Here is a 23,304-nt window from a genome sequence, read left to right on the forward strand (position 1 = left end):
TTATCAGATAAGATTGGAAATGACTGACGCAGACGGTCGGCAATGACATTTGCGGCGGACGCGGTCCTTCCTCGGCGCACCCGTTCTCCCCTCCCGCCTCTGCAGTCCATCCCGGGTTCTGTGTTGTCTCTGGGTTTATTTGCATAGCAGTTCTGCAACTCACTCGGTATGGAGCCATTCCATGCAAAGCTCGTTGCCGCCGCGACTGGCGCAACCATGACCGCTCTCACTAGTGCGTATCTCCCTCCTCACACTCTATTCTTTGCTGAATATGTTTCCGCTCAGTGACGCCTTTCGATGTCATCAAAACTCGACTCCAAACTCAACCCCCACCACCACTCTTTCCCAAACCCGGTGCAGGTAGATGTTGTCAACCTGCCAATGGTGCTTGTGTACGGAATATGTCTTCATTGGCCCGCCCAGTGACAGCAGAGTTGGCCGCCGGCGAGATTGTCTGCATTTGGGACCACGGCGTCCTCAGAACCGAGCGAGTTAACGGTTTCGCTGACGCTGTGCGCCACGTATGGCGTGCAGAGGGGATTGCGGGGCTGTGGAAGGGAGCTGGGACTTCATTGTACGTAGCTTTGGCCTCACTGTGTCCAATTTGACATGTAACTCATTTATCCTGCCAGGGTCATCGGTGTCCCCTCGTCAACATGCTATATGCTCACATACGACCACCTTCTCCGCAACGTCCTCCCTCCCCTCTTCCCCTCCCAAACTTTCGTTCCTCTGACCGCCGGTATAATCGCCCGAGCGACCATCACGTCCCTCGCTTCGCCCCTTGAGCTCGTCCGAACAAATCTCCAGTCCACTCCTCCCTCGCCCGACCGACCACATACCCTTACCTCCGTCCTCGCGTCAATACGTGGGCTCGTGAGGGACCAAGGCGTCCGCTGTCTATGGAGAGGGCTCGGTCCGACGCTCTGGAGGGACGTGCCCTTTAGCGGCATCTACTGGGCGAGCTACGAATCATGGAAAAGTTCCTTTTCGCGGAGGGGGCACGAGGGCGCCGTGGTTGCATTTTTCGGCGGAGCCGTCAGCGGCATGACGGCCGCTCTCATCACTTCACCCTTCGACGTTCTGAAGACTCGGCGGCAGGCCTTGGTGATGTCGAGTACGGGCAAGCAAATGACCGCAACGTTCCCCTTGTTAGCACAAATTGTGCGCAATGAGGGAGTCCCTGCGTTATTCGCCGGCATAGGGCCGCGAATAGCGAAAATTGCCCCTGCATGCGGTATTATGATCGCATGCTTTGAGGTGTGTGAGGTTATGCTCTGCAGCGTCCCCGATATTGATCATCCTTGTATTAGGGCGTTGGACGATTCCTGTCAGAAACTATAGACGAGATCTAGACTTACGATACAGCAGCGGATATTGTATTATTTACACCTAATGACACACTAGCGGAACCCGGATAACGTATGACAATGCACCCCCAGTGTCCATCCACAAAGAAATCTATGTAGAACATACTCCTCAGCAGTCCGTGAGCCTATCCAAGCCTGTTCATCTGCTTCTTCGCAGCGGTTAGTTTGGAACCTGTCATGTCCACCTCGTTCGTGAGGTCGTCGAGGAGCTCGTTCTGTTCGCGTATCTCCTGGTTGATGGCCAGTCCGAGGTGCTTCAACCGCGATAATACCGTCGTCATCTGCGAGACCTGCACGTCTTGGTCCTCCATCTTGCTCTGCTGCAACTGGAACACGCCATGATCGTCCAGCGGTCGTGTCTCCTCCGTCTCGACCGGCTTAGCGCCAAACACTCTCGTCACCGGTTGATTGCGAGTGAACCCGCCTGCCGGACTTGAGGTCGCAGAGGATGCGCCGCCGCCTCCCAGCAACGCCGCGCGGTCGGCGTCAGACGCAGGATTACGCTGGGCAGCCGTCGCCCCCAGACCTCGGGAAGTCATCCGCGCAACCGTGACCATCTTCGAGAGCTTCTCGCAGTCGTCCTGCAGCCGCGCGACCATGTCCGTGCGCCGCTGCAGCTCGCCCTCGCTCATCCCGCGCATCCCGAGCTCCTCCAGCCCCTTCCCCAGCGCGCTAGTCCGCGTGATGATCCCCGCGAGCTTCTTCTTCGCCTCCACGTTCGCCTTGTGCGCGCCCGACGGGTCCCCGCGGTCCGCGAGCGCGTCGCGCTTGTTGATGTCCGCGCGCACGTCGCGCAGCCGCGCCTGCAGCTCCATGTGCTCGTCGAGCCAGCTCGCGCTCGTGTACTGCGCGGGGCCCTCCACCCCCGCCTGCTTGCCCGCGGGCACGCCGAGGAACTGCTTGAACGCGTAGCACTCGCGCCAGCGCTCGTCCTTCGCGCCGACGATCGCGCGCAGGTACGCCTCGAGCCCCGCGCGGCGCTCCTCCGTCAGCGCGGCGTTGTTGCGCGAGCGCAGCAGGGAGAAGCGGTGTTTGGGCGGGAGCTCGGCGGGCGGGGGCGCCCCGGTCGACTTGGTGAGCTCGGTGTGCAGGTCCTCGAACTCGGAGTAGCGCCGCCACATTTGCCATGACCGCACGGGCGCCTGTATTTCGATGCGGTAGACGACGTGCGGTTTGGGCTCGGAGCGCTCTTCGTGGCCGGTTATGCGGATGGCCTGGATGGCAGTCATCGTAGACAATTACTTAGCTCAGAGTGGCGGGTTGAAGAGAGGTTGCGGGGCCAGTGGTTGCAGGTAATTGTCCCAGGAACCTGTCTGCCATAAACTGCATGCAGCTGCCGTGACGTCGTGCTACGGGAACGAGTCCAGCAGCGTCGCAAGGCATGCCTAAGAAAGTGTCGCAACAGCCGACGCAACATAGCGAATGAGTCATCTGAGTGTGCAGCAAGATGATTCGAGAGTATTTCTATTCACCCTTAGCACCGGTCACTATTACAAAACGAGCACCATTGCGTGCTAGGACGCCCATAAAACACGCAAATATCCTCCACAAGCCACCTCTCGACCGTAAGAACGTCTGAAACCCTGGGAAGACATCATCGGTGATGTCCTCCAACCTGACATCTCTATATCCAATTATTTGCATTTTGCGCACGTACTCTTCCGATGTTATGACATTCTCCTTCGGCATAGGACTGAACCGTGCAATGAGTGTCCTTGCTGTCCATTTGTCCAGGGATGCGAAACAAATGTCTGCCAGAGCGATGCGACCGCCAGGGGCAAGGCGGACAAGACTCTGCTCCAAGAATTCTGAGCGAGTGCGGAAATGGTAAGCGCAGTCAAGCGCAAGAATTCTATCGTAAGGTGCCGCTTCAGAGGCAGGATCTAAAGGATGTTCCTTAGCGTCGGAGCGATAGACTGCATCACCCTCATAAAGCCGAATATTGCACTTCAAATCAGGAGCTTCTTCCCGCAATCGGACTATGCGGTCGAAAGACCGCCGGTGGTGAGCGGGAAGACTCGTTATACCGGTGACACTAGACGGCCGAGGCACTGATGGATATGAAAGCTGGAGGATGAGGGATTCGCCGCTCCCGTGCCCGACATCTTGGAAGGCTCTAAGGTGCTAATCATACCATTGGGCTAGCACACGTACCTAAAACGTTGTCCCCTTCCTGGTATTCGGCTGCTTCGATGACTTTGCGAGCAAGAGCTACGGAGAAATAAGGACCAGACTCAGCAAAGCCATGCGTTGCACTTACCTTCGCAAGCTTCTGGGAAGACATCCGCGTCCTGGAACACCGATATAAAGAAGGCAAGGTACAGTCGAGCGTTGTCACTCACCCGCCAATACCCCATGTTCAGCCATTCGGTCCTCGGGTCACCCTCTGGGGGATCCCCCGGCAGCCGGTTCAATGCGAGATGGAATGTACCGTACGGATCGCTCGACATGCCACATATGAAATAGACGGCGCATGCAATACCCAGAGCACTGAATGACAGTATGGCTTCTATTGTTCGTATCCGGCCAGCGTACAGTAACCCAAGAATCAATAGGAGTGCAGATAGTAATGTAATGATGTGCATATTAGGTTGCTTGTCAGCTATGGATCTTAACACGACAGTCAATACCTTGCCAAAGCATGAGGAAAAGTGGCGGCACCGACTAGCACTGGGGGTGGGGTCTTGACCCTCTAATTTAGAAGCGAGAGCATTCAGTAGCTGCTCGTGTGACTTCCGTAGGTTGGTCATAATGAATGGTAGACGGAGGAAGAAGGCCTAACACCAAGTGAACATTAGCAGGTAGAGACCTGATAATACAGCTCCTCCATACCTTGGCCGTGGTTTTCTCTGTGATTTCGGTCTTCCCTTCTACCCACTTGGCGCGCCAACTCGCGGCAAAGATAGTTCCGAAACCAGAACGCCAGGCGACGTCGAACCCATCAACGACCATGATAAACTTGAGAGTGTATCGACTGCTGGATGGGATGCCCAATAGTTCTGTCTTGACATTGACTGTGTAGACATTTGGATTCCTAGGGTCCGCGTCGAAGCCCAGTACCAACGGGTCAAGTCTGATCATTTCTGGGAAGTCCTGGATAGTCCGGAGGGCTACATCGAGCGGTACATTGACGACTTTTGAGGAAGTAATTGTCTGGGATGGAAATATGAATCTGGACATCTCTCTGCGGAGGGTTCGTCCACGTTACGCCCAAGGGTCTTGTGGGGTAGCCAGCGTCGCACTGAAAACTCGATACACCCGTCAGTTAAGGTGTGCCATAGCCATGGGAGTCCGATGTTGATGAGCCAAGCCAGAGGAAGGTGGTCAGTATATATAGCGCAGGCTCTACCCAAAACGCGTCGGATCCGGGCACTGACACGGTCACGGTCGTGCTTCCGCTTCCGGCTGTAGGCAAAGGTTATCCTTGCTACCAGGAAGCGCAAGGGTGCACCTCGTATTACTGCCTGAAGATCGAAACGTCAAACAGCGTAGATAGCGAGCAGAAGCGTCAAAGCAACGTATACAAAAGATTATTAGATATCCAGAGAGTGCACCAGTTCGAGTCAATGATAATACAGGATGTGAGATACGTCTAGCAAAGAGAACAACAAGGATAAAACAATGGACTCTAAACCATACACGCATGGACGTTGTTTCGTACAAGGCAACGGACATGCAAGCAATCCCACTCGTCACTCCCACCAGCGCTCACAATGCAGCCTCCGGTGGTTCCTCTTCGGGTGCAGGAGGATCCACTGCCTCCGGTTTTTCTCCTGCTGGCATTGAAAGAGGCGTTGGTTCGACTTGCTCAGGAGGATGCTCCGCGGCAAGCGGAGGAGGTTCAGCAACTTCGCCAATCCCAACATCGCCGATGAGGTAGCGCAAGACGTCGCTCAATGTGATGATGCCGAGCAGCCGGCCTTTCCTCCCGCCCTTCTTTTCTTCATCCTGAGTCACTTTAGGTATCAGCATCGTTGATTACATTGACGCGGAAGCGCTGTTACTTACCTCGCCCTCGACGACAACCAGTCGGTGTACTCTGCGCTTCTTAATCAATTGTAGAAGAGTGCCTAATGAGTCGGAAGCTGTGCATATTACAACGCCAGGGAAGTCGGGTGAGCGTTGGTGTAGCGCCTCAGCTATTGTGAGGTCCAATGACTGATACGCCCCGAGTCGGACCAAGGTCTGAAACATCATCAGCATACCATAAATGATCGCATGAGTTCAACGTACTATCACATCCACTGTCTCATACAAGTTTACCACAATGCCGTCTTCATCGATTATAGGAACTGCAGATATACCACGTTCAGAGAACATATGTACAACGTCGAAGACCGGTGTAGACATAGTTGCTGTCGCAATGGGATGATATGGCGTATGACCTTCTAGGGTTTCGGGGGATGATGGTGAAGCGTAGACATAGGTACCGATCCCCAACTTCCGGAGGGGCATCTGTAACTTGGTGATCTCATTCGCACACTATCCAGAGCGGTAACTTCAGAATCAGCTGTTCGAAACTTTGGGCAATACAACTAACATTTATGGATATGAATTTGAGGAGGCGGTATTGAGTCAAGACAGATACGATGACTTCGTGTCCTGTATCGGTATCGTTATCCAGCAGAGGTAGACGCCGAGCATGAGTCTGTATGAGGAGTTTGGCGGCGTCATACAGAGAGCTCGACGGGTGATCACGGAGAAGAGGAGGAGGCTCGACTCCCAAACTCCTTTCAATGTCTGCAGGGATACAACGGTCAGTCGCACGATCTATCAATAACTGTGTGATAAACGCTCACCTCGGAGGGACTCCAACCGAAAAGTTTCTACGTCCGCTGCAGCATTGTCATATGATGATGTGTGGTAGTAATATTGGATAAGGTGAATGATATCTTGGACTGTCAACATGCCAGCAAACGTCGCCTTCTCGCTATTCCATAACGGCGCCGACACGACGCCTTGCATTGATTTCGCAATGCAATCAACATTTAGCTTTGTAGCCACATATGTGGAATATGACTCACCGTTGAGCAATAAACATTGCAAAGCCTTCCTCACTTCCAGCTTGGTGTCCAGCACGATCAATCTAAAGCTAACCGGGAACGCATCGTAGGACTGCCGTCCCCTCAGGTATGCGCGTATAGAATTGAGCGCGGCATCGTTTAGTTCTTGGACTTGACGAGGAGGGACATGCGAGATAGCGCGGCCGCGACGCTGTGAAGACTTGCGCTTGGGAGACAGCGTCGCACTCATCATCGTTCGCACTGTCGGCCAGACACCACGATGGCTGTGCAGCGTGCGGGGTAATGTTATACCATGTTTGTGCTCTGCTTATATATTTCCGTATATTCCTCGAATACCCCGGAAATGCCGGCCGAAAACCCCCCCTTCCGGCACATTCCGGCCGGCTGACGTTCCTGGGCTGCAGGCATGTCCGTCCCACCGTAGACATCAGCACTGGTTTCTACTCTGCTCTCGTTCATCTTCGCGTTAACCACCGTCTTTACGAGCCACAACGCAAGCAGCGTCGTTCTCGCTCTCGAGAATGGCTTCTATGCTCGCCGAAGCTGTAGCTGACAGCTGGGAGTGGGTCGACTCTATCGATGTGTCGTCCAGCTCCGACAAGATCCAGGACATGCTCTCCCTGCCAGACGACGCTCGCGCAAGCATCATACGCGAACAGGGAGATGAGCCCAACCAAGCTTTGCTTGTTCTGCTACCGCTGCTCATAGTACTATCAACTTTCCTCTTCCTCCTGCTAGTCTTCTTGGTATGCATTATCCTGCTTCGCAGGCGTCGCGGCATCCTGCTTAGGGATAGCGATGGTCCGGTTGATATGAGCCGGGAAGAGCTTATTGAGGGTGAAGGCGGATTCGAGGTCATGGAGTCTCGCTGGCTCGAGAGCGTGAACGAGGTAGAGCGCAGATCATATCTCCGAGCCAAGGGTGCGTTCTCGCTATTCCTTCTCCTTATTCGTGCCTCCGCTCATCCTCCCCTCAGAGTTTCAACTCCAGTACCCCCCGAATTCCCTCCCCACCGATATAACCTTATCGCAATTCCTATCGATACAAGAGAAAGGCGTGTCCGCATGGTCGTTCGAGCCCGATGTCGAGTCGCTGTCTTCCCTAATAGTCCAGGGCCGAACGGAAATCACATTCCTCCCTGATCCTCCCACACCTGCATGCGTACAGTCCAATCTGCCCCTTCCCAAACTCAATGAAGTCTACTATTGGGAAGTAAAGATGTTTGATCTGCCACCGGAGACCAATGTCGCGATCGGGTTGACCACCAAGCCTTACCCATATTTCCGCCTGCCTGGACTCAGCCGCTACTCCGTTGCCTATCATTCCAATGGCGACAAGTCTCATAATTGGCCGTTCACCGCTGCCTCGTTTGGTCCTGGCTTCAAGGAGGGCGATGTTGTCGGGGTGGGATATCGGCCTCGCACCGGGACTGTTTTCTTCACGAGGAACGGTCGCAAGTTGGAGGACGCGTTTGTGGGTCTGACCCGGTGGAATCTCTTCCCTACCGTGGGTGCGGATGGGGCATGCAGTCTCCATGTCAACCTCGGACAAGCTGGCTTTGTTTTCATCGAGGCGAACGTCAAAAAATGGGGACTTGCTCCGAGCGTGGGTACGTTGGCACCTCCCCCTGCGTATGGCAGCGAGCGTGGGAGTATTTTGCTTCAGGCTGGTGGGGAGACTCCTGCAGGTGTGGACGCTATGTCGCCCCGCAGCACTCCCGGAGTTGGGTCGCTGCCGTCGTCGAGACGCGGGCATCGTCATCGTCGACCGAAACGGGAATCAAACTCGGTGACAGAGAGCCCTCCAACTACACCTCCTCCCCCGCCTTCTACGCCGCCTCCCCCTATCACTCCAATAGAGGAGGAGCCTGCTGAGAGCTCGGGTGCTGGGCCGTCGACTTCCCGCAGATACATTTCGCCTACTGATTTGCCGTTTCATAACCCTCCGAATGTCAATTTGCCATCTTCTCCTCCCCGGGAGGACGCTGATGCGGAGGAAACGGAGGGGGAGTGGGCATCCCCATCATCCTCGGCTGCGACCTCGAGATCGACTACTCCGGATCGTGCAGGTATGGACTATCGTATCTCTGATAAATTGATGATAGGCTTACAAATTGGTCCGGTGGAACCAGAGTCTGAACTTTCGGTTCGTGTCCATCCTCCCCCAGAGTCTCCGATCAGTCCCAACCCGCCTACCCCTAATCCACGCGACATACATTTGCAGGCCCTCAACTCTTCTGCTCAGGCTGGGCCGTCGCTCTCACCTTCGAGCACGTTGCTCGATGAGGTCTCTGCTTTAAGGCGCGAGCCACCGAGCTACTCACCGCTGGACCCGTTCGCATACCAGGATGGCGTTCATATCGATCTTCCCGCTGACGTCATCGCGGCAGCGTTGGAACGGGGAACTATTCCTTCCAGTGCATTCAGCCACAGTAGCGGCTCGCGTTCTGAGAGGCATAGATGGAGACGAGACAGAGAAGGACGGCAGTGATGATATCTGTTTAGTGTATTAGTGTCAGGCCCGGTTAGAGTTTGGTTCGTGTCCCTCGCTGTTGTTGCTGAAGGTGACCCTGATGCTTGTATTATATAGTCAGGATATAATCGTGATCTCATTGAAGATGTATACTTGTTCTCCTTCCGATCGTCAGTCGGACTATCCATCCACATCAGTAATCACATTCACCGCATATTCCAGTCACTCAATTTGTATTTCAATGTTATCGTTGCTTGTTGTTGCGTTCGCCGTGAATTATATTGTGCGTGCAAATTATGAACGGCATATGATAAAAATCAGGCATGCCCCATTACTCTGACCTTCGGTGAGTCAATGGAACATGCAGCCGCACTGGCTCGAGGAGTCTGAACAGCTCCCGTTAGACCTTCCCAGATACACCAGTCTGCCCAGGAGCGCTTCGCAACATAGTCTTCTGCATCGATGAAGAGTATACTCAAAATATCACGCATATTGTCCGAGACGAAACCAGTTCATTTCATCAATAAGGGATTGACTATTGATACAATGAACGGACGCTAGCCAGACCTAGCGAGCGTTGGGTGAGAATATAATACACAGTACAGTCAGCAAGTCAATCCCTTCAAAACATCCCATTCAACCCAAAACCCCTTCATGAAATCGTGATCTTCTTGGGAGCCATCTCAGGTGTTGTCTTCGGGAACGTCACAGATAAGACGCCGTTCTCCATGGACGCCTTGATATCCTCGGGCTGTAAATAATAAGTCAGTACAGTGCTCGGCACCTCGCAGAATCACAATGGTACGAACCTTGATACCCTGCGGAAGTGGGATCGTCCTGGAGAACTTGCCATATCTCCGCTCCCGGACGGCGTACCCGTTCTCATCCCTTTCTGACGAGATCTTGCTCTCACCCGAGACGGACAACATGTTGTTGTGGACGTCGATCTGCACGTCCTCCTTGCGGAGGCCGGGCAGTTCGAATGTTGCCGTCACGACATTGGCCTTCTCATCTTCATGCAGGTCCATCCTGTAAATCGCCAGTCAGTATGCACCTCGACACAAAGCATACGCACACTGTATTACATACCTTGGTCGGAGGGGCCCGCCTGCAGAGCCAGTGCGGCTGACTTGGCTGTTGTCACTTGTGCGAGCCGCAAAGGCCTCATCAAAGAGGCGGTCGAAGTCGGAGAAAGAGAAGAAAGGTTCGTACACGCGAGAAAGAGACATCGCGAGAAAGAAAAAGAGAAAAAGGAGAAAAGATTAAAGGCGCTTTAGAGATGTGACTGCTGGGTATCCTGTGCTTTCTATTCTGAAGGACTCGCAGAGCGCAGGGTCCGCCTTTTATACCTCAAGCGCAGCATAGCATCGAAATTTCCAGAGATCGTCCCCGACGATGATGAGGCAAGAAATGATTGAATGGGCGGGTCATGCAGACGTCATTCCACCGTCGTTCGGGTCGCCGAAATTTCTGGAGCTTTCTTAGCCGGCGTGAAGCCTTGGACGAGCACAGGGAGGATGACGGATCCCAAGTTGCATTCAGTGTAGGCAGAACGGTACAGGTAATCCAGAACTTTCATGAAACGATATCACAAGGAGTAACGGGGAGACGGAAAGAAAGAAGCAGGAGATGTGGCTGTGGATCTGGGGTAATTGCCCAAATGTGGAAACCATGTCGATCCTCCGCCTTGAAGTGGTACGAAAACCTCAGTGTTGCGAGCCTGAGAGGACGCTGTACACGGATCTGCTCTCTTCGACTTGCTTCAGGTCTGTGGGCTAGTCCCTTATACTCAGCTCGTAATGCAGAGAAATGGTAGGACGGACTAACCTCTGCCGGACTCGGAGTAGCCTCTGCTTGAATGCGTCCAGGTTCACTCTTTTCGGTCCAACCAGGGAGCAAAGGGCCGTCCCCCAAAGCAAGAGACAACCTAGGGCTTGTGTCGTCAACCAGCGTAGCCGGGGTGGTTGCCCAAGGTTCAAGCTCGTAGTAACATTGTTTCTCTGGATCGCTGTGTTCCTCTTGTTTCTCGAGGTCTTCGCCTTCTGTCTGCACGCCCTGGCTCCGCATTCGCCGCGGTGGATTCTTCCTCTCGTTCCGCTGTTTCTTCCACTTCCTGATCTTGCGCCTAGGCCACTTCCCGAAGATCCCGTAGATTAACACGCCGAGGATGATGACGATCCCCAGGATTGCGACGCCCGCGAAGGTCCGCCTTCCGAACTGCTGCCCGCCAGTCCGCTGCTGGCTGAGGCCTGGGGGGCTATCTTGGACCTGTTTCTGGGTATTCTCGTCCTGGGTCTCTCCCGGAGTGTGGTCGGATATGACTATACCAGGACCGCAATCCGCATGGTCCGGAGGGCAGAACGCGTTGTCAGCCAGCCTCGGGTGCAGGTACATCGTAGGCGGACAGTAGTTGAAGCAGCTCTGCCCTGTGATCCGCCTAGTGGCCGCATAAAATATGCCTGCCAGGCGGCTGGCAATTCATGGGGCTGACATTAGGCGTCCAGTCCAGATTGCAAGAGAAATACAGTTTCATTTCTACTCTCCACTCGTACAACGCAGCTGTAAGCCGTAATACATTGTGATTGACGTTGGGACTGCACTTTACGGCTCCAACCTCTTCGGGTCCCTCGGGAACATCGATGCTCTCCTGATGTTGTTCAGCTTCAGGAAGAGCATCAGCACCCGCTCCAGACCGATACCTCCTCCGCCGTGCGGCGGGCATCCCATCCTGAATGCCTCGACGTAGTGTTTCATGGACTCGGGTTCAATACCTTTCTTCTTCATCTGCGCGATGAGAAGATTGGGATCGTGGATACGTTGTGCGCCCGAAAGGATTTCCTCGCCTCGCATGAAGAAGTCGTAAGAGTTGGACAGCGTCTAATAATCGCCAATCAGCCAGCATCTCGTAAAATTAGTTCGCAAAGATACTTACCGGGTCATTAGGGTCCGGCATAGTGTAGAATGGACGGAGCTCCATGGGGAACTTGTCAATGATGAAGTAGTCGGTATCGTACTTGGCCTTTACGATCCGCCCAAGCCTCTTTTCGTTCTCCGTACTATAGAATTCGTTAGTCGTCATCCTTCACCTAGCAAGGAAAACAAAGCGTACTTGATATCGTCCAACACCTCCCTCGGGACACCGTCCTCCGCCAACAGGTCAGTCGCCTCCTTGAACGTCAATTTCAGCGTCCCCTCAGGGCCCTCGCGCCACTTGAACTCGTCCGCGGGGAACTGCTTCCTAACCGCCTCGATCTCCTTCGAGTACTTCTGCCTCAGACCGCGGAAGATCGACAGGAAGAGATTGTCCAGGAGCTCCAGGACTTCGTGGTAGTGCTCCTCGATTGCCATCTCCAGATCGAGTCCGACGAACTCGGTCATGTGCCTATGCGTGTTGGAATCCTCTGCGCGGAAGACGGGGCCGATTTCGTAGACACGCTCAAAATCGGCAGCGATGGCCATCTGCTTGGCAAGTTGAGGAGATTGCGCGAGGAAGGCGTCACCTGCGCAGGTAACGAAGGGAGATAAGTACCGAAGTGAGACGGCCATCAGACGGGGCTCACCCTTGAAGTAGTTTACTTTGAATACAGATGCACCAGACTCCGTCGCCGCACCCTGCAGCTTTGGCGTGTGGATCTCAGTGAAACCGTTGCTTTCCAAGTATTCGCGGAAGAGGGCTCCGATGCCATGCTGCAGCTTGAAGACTGCTTGATTGGTTTGCGTCTGGTAGTTACTGATTATAACGAGACACCACCCGCGCAAAATAGCAACGCACCCGCAAGTCGACCACGCGGTTGTTGAGTCGGGTCTCTAGGAGGACACGGTTGAGCTGTGTTTCGGATGTCTCAACTTCAGCGTCGGGTCTTGAGGCATCCTCGAGCGTGAATGGTAGTCGACCCTCGATACCAGACACTAGGTGCAGCTACAGAGCGGATATTCAACGCCGCTCAGGCGAGCAATAGTGACCGAGGTGACTCACCTGAGTGATGTGGATTTCGACATCCCCGATGGTGGCACTCTTGATTATCTCCGGAGCCTTCTTCACCACTCCCTCCACAAGCACAATACTCTCCATGGAAAGACCAGCGGCCCACTTTGCCATCTGCTTACTGACCTCGCCTTGTTTCACTGTCAACACGGCCTGCACCGAATCAGTCCTCTGCCTCAGGTTGAGGAACACCATCTTGTTCCCCTGCGCGCGAGATGTTTGTATACGGCATCGCAAAAGCACAGTCTGTCCATCCAAAGACTCTGAGAGGTCTTTGATCTGGTGCCGCGTGCGGCGGGGACGGGAGGAGGACTGGTTAAGGGGTAATTTGCCATAGAACTCCTTGGCGAAGTCCTGTCCGGTGCGTTAGAGGGAAGTGACCCGCATGCGAAAGCTGACGGTTGCTCACATCCTCTGCAGCCGCTTGCTGAGCGGCCAGCTCTGCTTGTTTGGCAGCCTTCTCTGCAGCCTTCTTCGCCTTTTCCGCCTCCTTAGCTTTTTTCTTCAGTTCGTTTTTGGACGGGCCCTTGGCCTCGGTTCCCTCCGGTGGACTATGGGAAGTGATGAGCACGAAATGCGGACATAGTGAAGACAGATACGGGCGGTGTCGGGAGGATTGGATTAAATCCGCCTCTGACGGGACAGCGTACTTACGGAGTTGGGGGAGCTACCGGTTCCGCCATAGTGTTCTTGTTCCGTGCTCGAAGTTGTTGTGCGCGAAGACTTGGAGATCGAAGATTTTGCGCTCAAGTAGATGGTGGAGAGAGTACTCGAGGCCCGGCCAGAAATGAGTTAGAGACGAGTCACTTTCACTGATCTTTTGCTATCTTATCGGTGATCTTTCCTTGTAAACACCGGCTAGTCTCATTTGTAGTTGACTACAAACCCATTTGTATAGGGACTACAAGCAGCCACTTACTCGACTACAAATTTGTAATAGTCGGCGCAGCCGGGAGGACCCGGCAGCTCTAGCCCCGAATACCCGATTCAGACCCTGACCCGACCGCATTCTCGAACGCGTACAGGCGGCGGTCAAAGCTCCGTCGTGTCATTGCGACTCAAAAAACTTCCCCTCTCCCTCTCTTTCTTTCCTCCATCCTCCTCAAAATGCTGGCCATTTCTCGTCCCCTGACTCGTGTGACGACCAGCTCTGTTCGCCGGGCCGCGTGCGTCTCGACGTGGTCGACCGTTCCCGCTGGTCCTCCCGATCCTATCTTAGGTACGGCTATTCCCAAGCCCTCGCCGTTCACCTGGGTGAACTTTCACGCATGGTTGGACCGCGGCACTCTCGTGAATTTAACTGAATTGCTTCATTTTGGGATGCTAAAGGTGTAACGGAGGCTTTCAAGGCCGACAAGGATCCGAGGAAGATCAACCTTGGTGTCGGCGCGTACAGGGACGATAAGGGAAAGCCTTATGTACTCAACTGCGTGAAGAAGGTGCGTAACGCGTATACTGTGGGGTTATTTGCTTGCTGATCCTGTACTGGGTTCCCTAGGCCGAGGAGATCTTGACTACGTCGAACCCGGACAAAGAGTACCTTCCCATCGCCGGTCTTCCCGAGTTCACGAAAAACGCTGCCAAATTGGCCTATGGCGCCGACAGCGCACCGTTTGCGTCCAACTCTGTGAGTGCCGGTGTATGTGGTGTTACCCTCACGTCCCTCAACTTCTTCACGATCTCAGGTTGCCGTAGTCCAGTCCATCTCCGGGACCGGTGCCCTCCGGATCGGCGGTGCTTTCCTTGCTCGGTTCTACCCGCATAGCAAGACCATCTACTTGCCAACTCCCAGTTGGGGCAACCACACGCCCATCTTCAGGGACTCTGGCCTCGAGGTCAAGAACTATCGTTATTTCGACAAGAAGACCGTTGGTTTAGACTTTACAGGTCTGAAGGAGGACTTGAAGGTATGTCGCCAATTAACCTCTGGGGCACTCGTACCCATATAGTATATAGAATGTCCCGGAGAAATCCATCGTCCTTCTGCACGCTTGCGCCCACAACCCCACCGGTGTTGACCCCACTCCCGAGCAATGGAAGGAAATCTCCGACATCTTCAAGGAGAAGCAACTCTTCCCATTCTTCGACATGGCCTACCAAGGCTTCGCCTCCGGTGACACTACCCGCGACGCTTTCGCCGTCAGGTATTTCGTCGAGCAGGGCCACCAGATCGCGCTCTCTCAGTCGTTCGCCAAGAACATGGGGCTGTACGGCGAGCGTGTCGGCGCGTTCTCTTTGGTTACCGAGAGCCCCGAGGAGAAGGCCCGCGTGGAAAGTCAGTTGAAGATCGTGATCCGACCGATGTACTCCAACCCGCCGCTGCACGGCGCCAGGATCGCCAACACGATCCTGAGCGACTCGGCGCTTTACGGCGAGTGGGAGAAGGAGGTGAAGGGCATGGCTGACCGGATCATCTCCATGAGGGAGAAGCTGTACAACATGCTCAGCGGCGATTTGAAGACGCCAGGAGAGTGGAGCCACATCAAGAGCCAGATTGGCATGTTCAGGTACGTATCTCCGCTACGTTATGCTCAGACAGCATGGTAACGGGTGGGCATAGTTTCACTGGCCTGCAGCCTGCCCAGACCAAGGCTCTGGCGGAGAAGGCCCACATCTACATGACCGCCGACGGGCGTATCTCCATGGCCGGCTTGAACGGTGGTAACATCGAGTACTTTGCCGAGAGCGTGAACAAGGCTGTCAGAGGTGACCTGTAATTTCTGGATGTTGTAATGTTGGTCATCGGCATATCGTGTATTTATGAGATTTGAATGACATCTTTGGAGGCTTTTGGAATATACTAGATCAGGAGTTCTGTAGCGTCGCGACGTGCGCTCACCCTTGACCTCACGACTCGTCTCGTCTGAGGTAGCGGTAGATAACGGGAGGCTGAGCGGCCACAACCAGATTATGGAGGCTATCTACCCCGTTCTGTCTTTAGGATATGATATACGCTAGCTATGCGTACACACTATATACGAATGTAAGCTTCGAGAAGGCAGAGCTCAGACAGCGTCGATCTTCACGAAGTTGTGGAATTCGATATTGACCTGCTAGCTCGAACCCTGCACTCGCTCTGATTGGTCGGGGGGCAACATTGGGCTCGGCACGTGCTCAGGTTAGGGTTGGATCATTGTACCCCGCTAACTTGACGCCGGGTTCTCCACGCCTTGGCGTCCTGGTCGCACGAGCGACACTGCTACGACCCACCAACCACATGTCCCAGTATATCAACGTTACGTTCCTCGGGACGTCCAGCGGCGGGGGCCCCTCCGAGTCGCGCAACTGCTCGAGCTTGGTCGTGGACATGATGGGCGACGGTACGCTATGGAGTACGTAACAATTTTCTGCGCTCGTGATACATACAGGTGCGCTGACGATGCGCGGTTGCAGTGGTTGACTGTGCAGAAGGGACAGTCCGCCAATTTACTTTTCAGCCGCGTGGAGCCCACGGACAGATGTACCTACGATCGAGCAGAGTCACGCGGGTCTTCATCACGCACATGCACGGTACGTCTGCATAACACAACGTATTCGTACAGTACATTCGGAGATAAATCTGCGACTCGACTAGCGGACCACACGATGGGCCTGATCACCCTCATCCGCAACGTCCTGCGCGCGCCGCCGACGACCTCGGATGCGACGTACAGCACGTTCCGCGACCCGAAGCGGATCGACATCTACGGCCCGCGGGGTATCCGCCAGTTCGTGCGCACGATTATCAGCGTCACGCACACGCGCTCGCACCCGGAGGATTTCTTCGTAGTGCACGAGCTCCTCATGCGGAAGGACTGGGCGGCGGGCCGCGCGTATAGTGGGGACGCGCCCATGCCGGATGCGAGTGAGAGCGAGATGGACGACGAGGGCGAGGGCGAGGGCGTGCCGGAGACGCGTGATGCGAGCGAGGAGCCTGGGGAAAGCGAAGAGGAGACTGAAGAGGAGGACGACGAGGAGGGTGAGGATCTGTGGGAGGAGCCGAGCGCGCCCGCGGAAGACGGGCTGCACCCGAACGAGCTCGCCGGCCGCGATATCAGGGCGGACAAACGCCATTTTTGGCGCAAGGTCGTGAGCGTGGAGGCGGGCGGCGGGGAAGTATCCGTCGACGCAGGTCCCATAATCCACCGCGGTACGTACCCCCAATGCCCGCCTGTACCGTGAGCTTACCCTGTGCGCGGCAGACCCATGTATCGGCTACGTCTTCACCGCGCTCCCCTCCGAAAACCCGCACCCCTCCGCGCCGCCGTACGCGCCGCGCAAGCTCGTCATCCTGGGCGACACCTCCGACCCCGCGCCCGTGCTTCCGCTGTGCCGCGCGCCGCCGCCGTCGCTGCTCGTGCACGAGGCGACGGACGCGTACATACCCACGAGCGTCGACCCGCAGAGCAAGCGCAGCCGCGAGCTCGTCGCGGAGAAGTGCGTCGAGCGCGGGCACTCGACGCCCGAGATGGCGGGCGCGTTTGCGCGGCGGATCGGCGCGAAGCGGTTGGTGCTGAACCATCTGGGGGCGAGGTGCGTGGGCGGCGGTCGTGGTGGATTTTGTTTGCTGATGCAGTGTTGTGTCCAGGTTCCCCGCGCCGCTGATGAATAACGGGCCGAGGATACGAGGTGCTGTGCTGAGGGAGATGGAGAGACAGGCGTCGGAGGCGTGGGGCGGGGGCACCGCGCGCGCGGCGCTCGATTTCACGAAGATCACCATCCCGCCCGAGCGCCTGCCGACGCCCGTGCACGCACTCGGGCCGGAAATGATGGTTCTGGACGGTGGGGATAGCAACGACGACGCACCGGCCAATGGCGACGGGGAGGCGGGCGGGTCGAATTCGCAGAGCGCGCGGGGAGGGTGGGGGAGGGGACGGGGCAGGGGAGGGGAGCGGGACGTGTTCCGAGGGCGGGGAGGGCGGAAGAGGGAGCTGGACGCGGTGAGCCCTGGGGGCAGCCGCGGGGGGCGGAGTCGGAGCCAGGGCGGGCGAAGTCAGAGCGGGCACAGCGCTTCGAGGTCGCGGAGCTTCAAGAAGGCGAAAGAGTTGGAGGACACGGCGGTGGTGTGAGGGACGGGTTAGTGCTGTTGTCTGCCACGTATTCTAGCGGAGGAACGATGTGTCTTGTCTCTTTCTAGTGCTCAAGGGAATTGCTCTTGTATCCGTATCTTGTACCTTGTAGACGCCCGTGCTCTATAGACGTAGACGTTGCGACTACACGAAGGCCCGGGATGAATACTGTCGCCACGGGAAGCCGACGATTCAGGTTGCAGGCTCTGGCACTCGCATGAAATGGTGTTAGATTGCTACATAGCATGCGTGCGTCCACGGACGATGATACACGGACGACGTCAGATCTCGGGGTTTGTCATGTACCCTATGCCGATGGTACACACACGAGGTAGAGAAGGCAGCCCCCATGACTGCTTGGACTGCAAACAAGCTATGTATGCGGGGATGACTCTGGGAAGCCACCGACACGTTCTCGAGGCGTGGCTAGCGAATATAGATGCTGGCGGTTATTTAGACAAGGCTACCTTGAGAACACGGCTGCACGAGAACTATGTGGCATGGAAAGCTCGTACTAAAGAATACAATGCTCGTTGTATGGAATAAAGCACATCGCAGACCATCCACGATCGGACTGTCGAGGACAGCGAAAGGCAGGAGAGAAGACAGAGATCCCGGGAGAAGCCGGGTATAAATAGCAGAAGTGATGCTTCCATATTGGCGGATGACAGCAACCCTGCAACGCCGCCAACGCTGGCCCGCTTCTCGTCGGGAGAAGCCCCGCCTCGTCGGCCTCGCTCTGCCAACCAGTCTCGTCGACGTCGCGCACGCCAACGTCGGTGACAGCTGGAACGGAGGATGGACGCGTCGCAGGACGCGCAGAAGGGAAGACGCGGGCGGAATAGAAGGGCGGGGACGGAGCAGCCGGGGATGAAGAAATGAAGAATGGGCGAAGAAGGACTTGGAACGGGATCGATGGAGCGAGTGCCGGTTGCTGTTACCCGGCCTCCGTTCTTAAATCGCGTCGACACTCGCGTCGAGGTTGTTCGGGCCAGCGTCGTACTGCTTCGTCCGCCACGCGCCAGCATGGCCGTCGCCCCGTCCGCCGTCCTCGACCCCGACTCGCAGCGTATTTCTGCGCATGCCCGTCCGCCCGCTCTGCACCTCGCCCTCCCGCTCAAAGCACCGTCCCCGAGCAGCTCCTCCGCCACCAGCGCCATGCTCTCCCCCGCCAGCTCCATGCTCTCACCCGCCAGCTCCATGCTCTCCCCCGCCAGCCCCTCCTCCGCGTCCACCAGCGCCTCCCCATCCAGCAGCAGCAAAGAAAAGTCGCCCTCGTTCCCCTTCCTCCGCTCCCTCTCCGTCCATTCCGCATCGTCGTCTGCGAGCTCCTCGCGCCTGACTGTCCCGAGCAAAGACAAAGCCACGGCCAAGCCCCGCCGCACCCTCTTCCCCTTCCACCTCAGCCTCCCGCGTCTCTCCCCCAAGTCCTCGCCCGCCGCCGCCTCCCCCCTGCCGTCCCCCTCGTCGCTGAGCGACAACCCGCCCGCCTCGCGCCCGCGTTCCCAGTCCAACGCTCCCCCCTCTCCCCGTCCGCGCCCCGTCCGCACAACCAACCCGAACAACCCCTTCCCGCGCTACCACACCCGCCCCTCGCCCTCGCCATCGCGCCACCGCCCGCCCGCCCCCGTCGCCACCTTCACGCGCGAGCAGCTCGACGCGCTCGTCGGCGCGTCCTCGCCCTCCGCATCCCCCGCGGGCCGTCGCCGCCGCCGCCGGGACCGCGACCGCGACCGCGAGCTCGAGTTCACGTACTACTGCCGCGCGCTGCCGTACGACGCGGGCTACGCGCCGGGCGTGTACGTCGAGTACGAGGGGAAGCCGACCGGCGCGGGGCGCAGGTCCAGCGAGAGCGACGAGTCGGAGGAGGAGGAGGGGGATGGGCTGCCGGGGTACGACGCGCATTCGTCCTCGTCGTCGACGATTATGCATGCCGGCCAGGAGCGGCGCGGGCGCTGGGAGGTTGCCAGCGTTTTGGCGCTGAATTTGGTGGGGACCTTGGAGGGTCGGGGGAGGCCGCGGTAGTGTGAGTCGTCCTCGATCTTGGGTGCGCCTCGGTCTGCGGTGCTCACGACGCAGTTCAAGATATATGGTCCTCGTCCGATTCCCGGCACTCTCGTCCACACTGGACTGTGCATACGCACGCGCAGAGCCTCAGCTCCTGTCGAACCCTGCATGTTCGCGATTCTGGTAACTTATTGCATACACCCTTCAACACCTTCTCCACCAGCATAATTTCCAGCCTCATTCTTTAGATTCATGTCATCGCATCGCACTCGCATCACATTTTTTCCTTTTCCTCCGAATCGTCGTGTTCATGTCCCTCCCTTCCTCGTGTTGTGTATAGACCCGCTGTATTCATTATTAGATTGACGACATCATGGGTGTGCGGGTTCTCTAAATATGTGTATAGGTGCGGGTGCAGTTTATTGTAGTAATTGTACATGAGAATGGCCGTGCCGCGTATGCATTTCATGTCTATGCGCATGCCACGGTCTCCTACAATGTCGAGGGGTCACCGGTCGGACCTGGAGGGGACGCGATGCACGGCCCTTGGATGAAGGCGCTCTTTCTTTGAGCAGCGACATCGCGGCTCCTTCTCGGAGCTATATGTCCAGGTCCTCATCCGGATCGTCGTCGTCGATGTCGTCCGCCGAATCGGGGTCGTAGTATATCGCCCCGGGGGGCGCAGCGGGCGCGGGTGCTTGCCCTAGAACACGAAAGAAGATGTGATCAGCACGCGGCGTCGAGTGGATAGGGGGGTGCGGGGAACGCGTGCCTTCGTGCGCGTACGGCAAGGGCACGCGCGCCCGCGCCTGCTGCTGCTCGGGCGTGAGGCTGAGGTTGAACGGCACGCCGTGCGCCGGGTCCGCGGCCGCTTGCTGCTCCTGCGCACGACAATGCACCCATCTGATCAGTCACTTGGCCTGACGAACGAGGGGGGGGGACGCACCTCGGCGCCCGCGCCGCCCTTCCGCGCGAACACGCGCCGCAGGCTGTCCATCTCCGCGAGCGAGCACGCCGCGCCGGATTTCCACCCCTCCAGCACGCGCTCGACGCCCCTCCGCCCGCCTGCGCTCCGCACGACCACTTCCACCACCGCCTCCCCCTCCCCCTCCCCCTCCGCCCCGTCCCCGCCGAGCACGAGCCGCTCGACCTCGCCGCGCCGCGCCGCGAGCGGGGCGAACACGCGGAAGAAGCGCTCCGGCGCGGAGAGCGGCGGCGGGGGGGTGAGGTACGCCGCCGCGATGTGCGCGAGCAGCGCGGGCGGGTGCGCGGTGAGGTGCGTGAGCGCGGGGGAGAAGCGCGTTTGGGCGAGCAGCGGGAGGAGGGGCGTCGGGCTGGGGGAGGGGGGCGTTGGGGGGGAATGGAGGTGCAGGGTTAGGCGGGCGGGGGCTGTAGGCGGTGTGAGTGGGCGAGGGGCAAGGGGGAGGGGGGCTTACCCGGGCGCGATTCGAGGAGGGTCAGGAGCGCGGAGAGGAAGGTGGTGGTAGCGGACACGGAGCGCAGGTCTGCGGCGAGCGTGTCGGCCGAGTCTATGATGACTTCGAGCGGGCCTGGCGGGGCTGGGATCCGGTGTACATTTAGTGCTCGGTATACGAGTAACACAGAGGAGCTCACCGTCCTTGATGAGGTTGAGTATCTCCTCGCGCGGATCCGTCCACTCCTCGTCGTACCCGGGTACATTCCCCGTCCTATCGAGGACCTTTACCTGAGGATCCTCATCCGCACCTACGAGCGAGCTCGGCGGGTACAAAAGGCATATCAGGAGCACCGTGCCCTTTCGCTGAGGATTGTGCTTGCGACTTAGTATCGCGCGGAGGAGGGGCAGGCATGTTGCGGTGAGCGAGGACTCGAGGAGGAGGACGGGGCTTGGGGGTTTTGTGGTGTTGGAAAGGATGGACGGGAGGAGTAACGGCATCTTCAAGCAAGATCGGCGTGAGATCTCATTTGCCCGTGGTTGTATTCGCGATTAGATGCGGACACGTAGGATAGACAGAGCTACACTATAGCACCATTTATGCATGTCCCTCTAAATAATAAATTACGGGGATGTGAGATATATCCAGAGCAGTCCAGCACGTTTTCTGAGCACAGGTCACGGCCTATATCGACTTTTTCTCCCAAGCGCTCCTATCCAATGCGCACTCCTCGAAGCTGACTCCTGATACGCTAGTATGCTCGACTGTGCGGAACCCATATTTCCGCAGACACTCCCCGATGTACGTCGCAAGCGGGCAGTACACGATCCGGACCTTCTGCACCTGCTCAGCGGACTCGAACGTCCGGCGCAACGCATGCTCTAATAGATCGTCCTGCACTCCCGACTTGCGATACTTCTCCTCGACGTGGAAGTGGCGGATAGTCGCGACGGCGGAGGTGCCAGACGTGAATTCGCAGGTCGTGTCCGCCGAGATGGTGATTTCGGAGGTGGAGTCCGGCGAAGCGTCGACGGCGATGAGCCCCACAAAGCTCTGGCCGTATTCGAGAATCCAAAGCCCGGATGCGGGCGAGCGGGAGTAGTAAGACGCAATGTCGAAAATGTCTGGTTTGCGCAGTGTGTTCTGCGTCAGCTTCTCGAACGCTGGGCGGTTCCTCCTGATGATGACCATAAGTTATGTGGAGCAATGAGGTATGGCGAAGAACTTACCAGTCAATGAAAAACATGAATGGCACCGCCATGGATGCAAACGCAGGCAATGGCTTGAGGAAGCTGAGCCATCCAAAGGCATCATAGTCCGGCCACCAATGCATGACCTGAATGAATATGCAGGACATCGCTACCCAGCTCGCGATCATTAACGGGTGGAAGTATGCTTTACGAAGGGTAAGCTTATATTCTGACCACATAAGCCATAGTATATACGCACCTCGTTGATTCGCCTCTGCAAGAAGACCCATGTAAGCCTTGCCCAGCACGAAGCGGACGAGCTTGTCATCCTCCTCGGACGGCTTGTACAAGCGTATACGCGCGACAGGCTCGACCATGTCTGCTGGCTTGCTGGGGGTAGAGAGACACCATTTTAGGGAGGAGAGAGGGGAGCTATAAGCCGTTCCTGTCGATCACAAAGTCGAGCGCACGTTCGACCGTCAATCCTGCGCCTCCTCAAAAAAGACTCGGTAGATGAGCACCTGTCTCTAATTGTACAGTCGAGTCCCTCTTACACCTACAAATCAATGCACCAGATTTTAAAGATACAGCACATGTATATACATGAATTGTTTCAGGGGAGATAATGCAGGCTACACTTTGTACAAGTGAAATTCTGAAGGGGGCCCAAAGAGTCAGCCACCAGGTGACGCATGCAATACAAGACTACTACAAATGGTATACAACTGTGCCGCGCGTCAGAGCTCGCTAGAGGTCCTGCGTCACCACTCTAACGTTAACCATACCTTCCTGG

At 56.8% G+C, this 23,304-nt stretch overlaps 13 protein-coding genes across 13 annotated transcripts; 5 read left to right on the plus strand and 8 right to left on the minus strand.

Annotated features, from left to right (window-relative positions):
- The first annotated feature begins 77 nt into the window (after positions 1 to 77).
- Positions 78 to 2,132, plus strand: GLOTRDRAFT_68680 (mitochondrial carrier). The gene is made up of 4 exons (XM_007862902.1): positions 78 to 232; positions 286 to 574; positions 633 to 1,260; positions 1,314 to 2,132. Exons 1-4 carry the CDS (start codon positions 169 to 171, stop codon positions 1,353 to 1,355), a joined length of 1,023 nt encoding a protein of 340 aa, XP_007861093.1. The 5' UTR covers positions 78 to 168; the 3' UTR covers positions 1,356 to 2,132.
- Positions 1,496 to 2,667, minus strand: GLOTRDRAFT_68683 (syntaxin; the record flags this gene model as incomplete). The annotated part of the gene is made up of 1 exon (XM_007862903.1): positions 1,496 to 2,667. Exon 1 carries the CDS (start codon positions 2,597 to 2,599, stop codon positions 1,496 to 1,498), a length of 1,104 nt encoding a protein of 367 aa, XP_007861094.1. The 5' UTR covers positions 2,600 to 2,667.
- A 167-nt stretch (positions 2,668 to 2,834) lies between these two features.
- On the minus strand, positions 2,835 to 4,550 carry GLOTRDRAFT_124511 (S-adenosyl-L-methionine-dependent methyltransferase; the record flags this gene model as incomplete). Its single annotated transcript, XM_007862904.1, has 6 exons — positions 2,835 to 3,475; positions 3,525 to 3,581; positions 3,631 to 3,661; positions 3,713 to 3,972; positions 4,036 to 4,147; positions 4,203 to 4,550. 6 exons carry the CDS (start codon positions 4,548 to 4,550, stop codon positions 2,835 to 2,837), a joined length of 1,449 nt encoding a protein of 482 aa, XP_007861095.1.
- Positions 4,551 to 5,078: 528 nt separating this feature from the next.
- On the minus strand, positions 5,079 to 6,623 carry GLOTRDRAFT_30050 (CBS-domain-containing protein; the record flags this gene model as incomplete). The annotated part of the gene is made up of 6 exons (XM_007861980.1): positions 5,079 to 5,306; positions 5,379 to 5,555; positions 5,604 to 5,852; positions 5,911 to 6,110; positions 6,170 to 6,328; positions 6,410 to 6,623. 6 exons carry the CDS (start codon positions 6,621 to 6,623, stop codon positions 5,079 to 5,081), a joined length of 1,227 nt encoding a protein of 408 aa, XP_007860171.1.
- Positions 6,624 to 6,826: 203 nt separating this feature from the next.
- GLOTRDRAFT_53233 (SPRY-domain-containing protein) lies at positions 6,827 to 9,157 on the plus strand. Its single transcript, XM_007862197.1, has 4 exons — positions 6,827 to 7,315; positions 7,371 to 8,462; positions 8,526 to 8,928; positions 8,984 to 9,157. The coding sequence occupies exons 1-3, from the start codon at positions 6,916 to 6,918 to the stop codon at positions 8,882 to 8,884; spliced, it is 1,851 nt and encodes a 616-aa protein (XP_007860388.1). The 5' UTR covers positions 6,827 to 6,915; the 3' UTR covers positions 8,885 to 8,928; positions 8,984 to 9,157.
- A 205-nt stretch (positions 9,158 to 9,362) lies between these two features.
- Positions 9,363 to 10,247, minus strand: GLOTRDRAFT_68692 (HSP20-like chaperone). Its single transcript, XM_007862905.1, has 3 exons — positions 9,956 to 10,247; positions 9,676 to 9,895; positions 9,363 to 9,617 (listed from the first exon to the last, which is right to left on the minus strand). The coding sequence occupies exons 1-3, from the start codon at positions 10,093 to 10,095 to the stop codon at positions 9,519 to 9,521; spliced, it is 459 nt and encodes a 152-aa protein (XP_007861096.1). The 5' UTR covers positions 10,096 to 10,247; the 3' UTR covers positions 9,363 to 9,518.
- Positions 10,248 to 10,572: 325 nt separating this feature from the next.
- On the minus strand, positions 10,573 to 11,260 carry GLOTRDRAFT_124515 (uncharacterized protein; the record flags this gene model as incomplete). Its single annotated transcript, XM_007862906.1, has 2 exons — positions 10,573 to 10,641; positions 10,694 to 11,260. The coding sequence occupies 2 exons, from the start codon at positions 11,258 to 11,260 to the stop codon at positions 10,573 to 10,575; spliced, it is 636 nt and encodes a 211-aa protein (XP_007861097.1).
- A 92-nt stretch (positions 11,261 to 11,352) lies between these two features.
- Positions 11,353 to 13,717, minus strand: GLOTRDRAFT_109128 (aspartyl-tRNA synthetase). The gene is made up of 8 exons (XM_007862907.1): positions 13,506 to 13,717; positions 13,261 to 13,402; positions 12,843 to 13,205; positions 12,639 to 12,785; positions 12,427 to 12,586; positions 11,976 to 12,366; positions 11,799 to 11,922; positions 11,353 to 11,743 (listed from the first exon to the last, which is right to left on the minus strand). The coding sequence occupies exons 1-8, from the start codon at positions 13,532 to 13,534 to the stop codon at positions 11,468 to 11,470; spliced, it is 1,632 nt and encodes a 543-aa protein (XP_007861098.1). The 5' UTR covers positions 13,535 to 13,717; the 3' UTR covers positions 11,353 to 11,467.
- A 157-nt stretch (positions 13,718 to 13,874) lies between these two features.
- On the plus strand, positions 13,875 to 15,653 carry GLOTRDRAFT_53242 (uncharacterized protein). The gene is made up of 6 exons (XM_007862198.1): positions 13,875 to 14,070; positions 14,181 to 14,290; positions 14,350 to 14,478; positions 14,537 to 14,758; positions 14,808 to 15,358; positions 15,412 to 15,653. The coding sequence occupies exons 1-6, from the start codon at positions 13,959 to 13,961 to the stop codon at positions 15,566 to 15,568; spliced, it is 1,281 nt and encodes a 426-aa protein (XP_007860389.1). The 5' UTR covers positions 13,875 to 13,958; the 3' UTR covers positions 15,569 to 15,653.
- Positions 15,654 to 16,015: 362 nt separating this feature from the next.
- GLOTRDRAFT_68700 (uncharacterized protein) lies at positions 16,016 to 18,086 on the plus strand. The gene is made up of 5 exons (XM_007862908.1): positions 16,016 to 16,183; positions 16,245 to 16,361; positions 16,426 to 16,980; positions 17,033 to 17,363; positions 17,419 to 18,086. Exons 1-5 carry the CDS (start codon positions 16,069 to 16,071, stop codon positions 17,897 to 17,899), a joined length of 1,599 nt encoding a protein of 532 aa, XP_007861099.1. The 5' UTR covers positions 16,016 to 16,068; the 3' UTR covers positions 17,900 to 18,086.
- Positions 18,087 to 18,692: 606 nt separating this feature from the next.
- GLOTRDRAFT_135395 (uncharacterized protein) lies at positions 18,693 to 20,358 on the plus strand. Its single transcript, XM_007862909.1, has one exon. It carries the CDS (start codon positions 18,778 to 18,780, stop codon positions 19,927 to 19,929), a length of 1,152 nt encoding a protein of 383 aa, XP_007861100.1. The 5' UTR covers positions 18,693 to 18,777; the 3' UTR covers positions 19,930 to 20,358.
- Positions 20,359 to 20,505: 147 nt separating this feature from the next.
- On the minus strand, positions 20,506 to 21,821 carry GLOTRDRAFT_124520 (uncharacterized protein; the record flags this gene model as incomplete). The annotated part of the gene is made up of 4 exons (XM_007862910.1): positions 20,506 to 20,787; positions 20,853 to 21,295; positions 21,343 to 21,465; positions 21,521 to 21,821. 4 exons carry the CDS (start codon positions 21,819 to 21,821, stop codon positions 20,506 to 20,508), a joined length of 1,149 nt encoding a protein of 382 aa, XP_007861101.1.
- A 75-nt stretch (positions 21,822 to 21,896) lies between these two features.
- GLOTRDRAFT_68702 (uncharacterized protein) lies at positions 21,897 to 22,988 on the minus strand. The gene is made up of 3 exons (XM_007862911.1): positions 22,771 to 22,988; positions 22,551 to 22,716; positions 21,897 to 22,498 (listed from the first exon to the last, which is right to left on the minus strand). The coding sequence occupies exons 1-3, from the start codon at positions 22,886 to 22,888 to the stop codon at positions 22,006 to 22,008; spliced, it is 777 nt and encodes a 258-aa protein (XP_007861102.1). The 5' UTR covers positions 22,889 to 22,988; the 3' UTR covers positions 21,897 to 22,005.
- Between the last annotated feature and the right edge of the window lie 316 nt (positions 22,989 to 23,304).

Source organism: Gloeophyllum trabeum (genome assembly GCF_000344685.1).
Source record: "Gloeophyllum trabeum ATCC 11539 unplaced genomic scaffold GLOTRscaffold_00001, whole genome shotgun sequence".
Classification (NCBI taxonomy): domain Eukaryota; kingdom Fungi; phylum Basidiomycota; class Agaricomycetes; order Gloeophyllales; family Gloeophyllaceae; genus Gloeophyllum; species Gloeophyllum trabeum.

Coding starts and splice junctions, on each gene's coding strand:
- GLOTRDRAFT_68680 (XM_007862902.1), top strand. CDS start 169: ATGGAGCCATTCCATGCAAAGCTCGTTGCCGCCGCGACTGGCGCAACC. Junction 575..632: donor AAGGGAGCTGGGACTTCATT/GTACGTAGCTTT, acceptor TTATCCTGCCAG/GGTCATCGGTGTCCCCTCGT. Junction 1,261..1,313: donor TTATGATCGCATGCTTTGAG/GTGTGTGAGGTT, acceptor TCCTTGTATTAG/GGCGTTGGACGATTCCTGTC.
- GLOTRDRAFT_53233 (XM_007862197.1), top strand. CDS start 6,916: ATGGCTTCTATGCTCGCCGAAGCTGTAGCTGACAGCTGGGAGTGGGTC. Junction 7,316..7,370: donor ATCATATCTCCGAGCCAAGG/GTGCGTTCTCGC, acceptor TCCTCCCCTCAG/AGTTTCAACTCCAGTACCCC. Junction 8,463..8,525: donor GACTACTCCGGATCGTGCAG/GTATGGACTATC, acceptor CGGTGGAACCAG/AGTCTGAACTTTCGGTTCGT.
- GLOTRDRAFT_68692 (XM_007862905.1), bottom strand. CDS start 10,095: ATGTCTCTTTCTCGCGTGTACGAACCTTTCTTCTCTTTCTCCGACTTC. Junction 9,896..9,955: donor GGCGGGCCCCTCCGACCAAG/GTATGTAATACA, acceptor GGCGATTTACAG/GATGGACCTGCATGAAGATG. Junction 9,618..9,675: donor CACTTCCGCAGGGTATCAAG/GTTCGTACCATT, acceptor TATTATTTACAG/CCCGAGGATATCAAGGCGTC.
- GLOTRDRAFT_109128 (XM_007862907.1), bottom strand. CDS start 13,534: ATGGCGGAACCGGTAGCTCCCCCAACTCC. Junction 13,206..13,260: donor AGCAAGCGGCTGCAGAGGAT/GTGAGCAACCGT, acceptor CGCACCGGACAG/GACTTCGCCAAGGAGTTCTA. Junction 11,923..11,975: donor GAGGTGTTGGACGATATCAA/GTACGCTTTGTT, acceptor CGAATTCTATAG/TACGGAGAACGAAAAGAGGC.
- GLOTRDRAFT_53242 (XM_007862198.1), top strand. CDS start 13,959: ATGCTGGCCATTTCTCGTCCCCTGACTCGTGTGACGACCAGCTCTGTT. Junction 14,071..14,180: donor TCCTCCCGATCCTATCTTAG/GTACGGCTATTC, acceptor GGGATGCTAAAG/GTGTAACGGAGGCTTTCAAG. Junction 15,359..15,411: donor AGCCAGATTGGCATGTTCAG/GTACGTATCTCC, acceptor GGGTGGGCATAG/TTTCACTGGCCTGCAGCCTG.
- GLOTRDRAFT_68700 (XM_007862908.1), top strand. CDS start 16,069: ATGTCCCAGTATATCAACGTTACGTTCCTCGGGACGTCCAGCGGCGGG. Junction 16,184..16,244: donor GGGCGACGGTACGCTATGGA/GTACGTAACAAT, acceptor GCGCGGTTGCAG/TGGTTGACTGTGCAGAAGGG. Junction 16,362..16,425: donor CTTCATCACGCACATGCACG/GTACGTCTGCAT, acceptor CGACTCGACTAG/CGGACCACACGATGGGCCTG.
- GLOTRDRAFT_135395 (XM_007862909.1), top strand. CDS start 18,778: ATGAAGAATGGGCGAAGAAGGACTTGGAACGGGATCGATGGAGCGAGT.
- GLOTRDRAFT_68702 (XM_007862911.1), bottom strand. CDS start 22,888: ATGGTCGAGCCTGTCGCGCGTATACGCTTGTACAAGCCGTCCGAGGAG. Junction 22,717..22,770: donor TGCAGAGGCGAATCAACGAG/GTGCGTATATAC, acceptor CCCTTCGTAAAG/CATACTTCCACCCGTTAATG. Junction 22,499..22,550: donor TTCATGTTTTTCATTGACTG/GTAAGTTCTTCG, acceptor GGTCATCATCAG/GAGGAACCGCCCAGCGTTCG.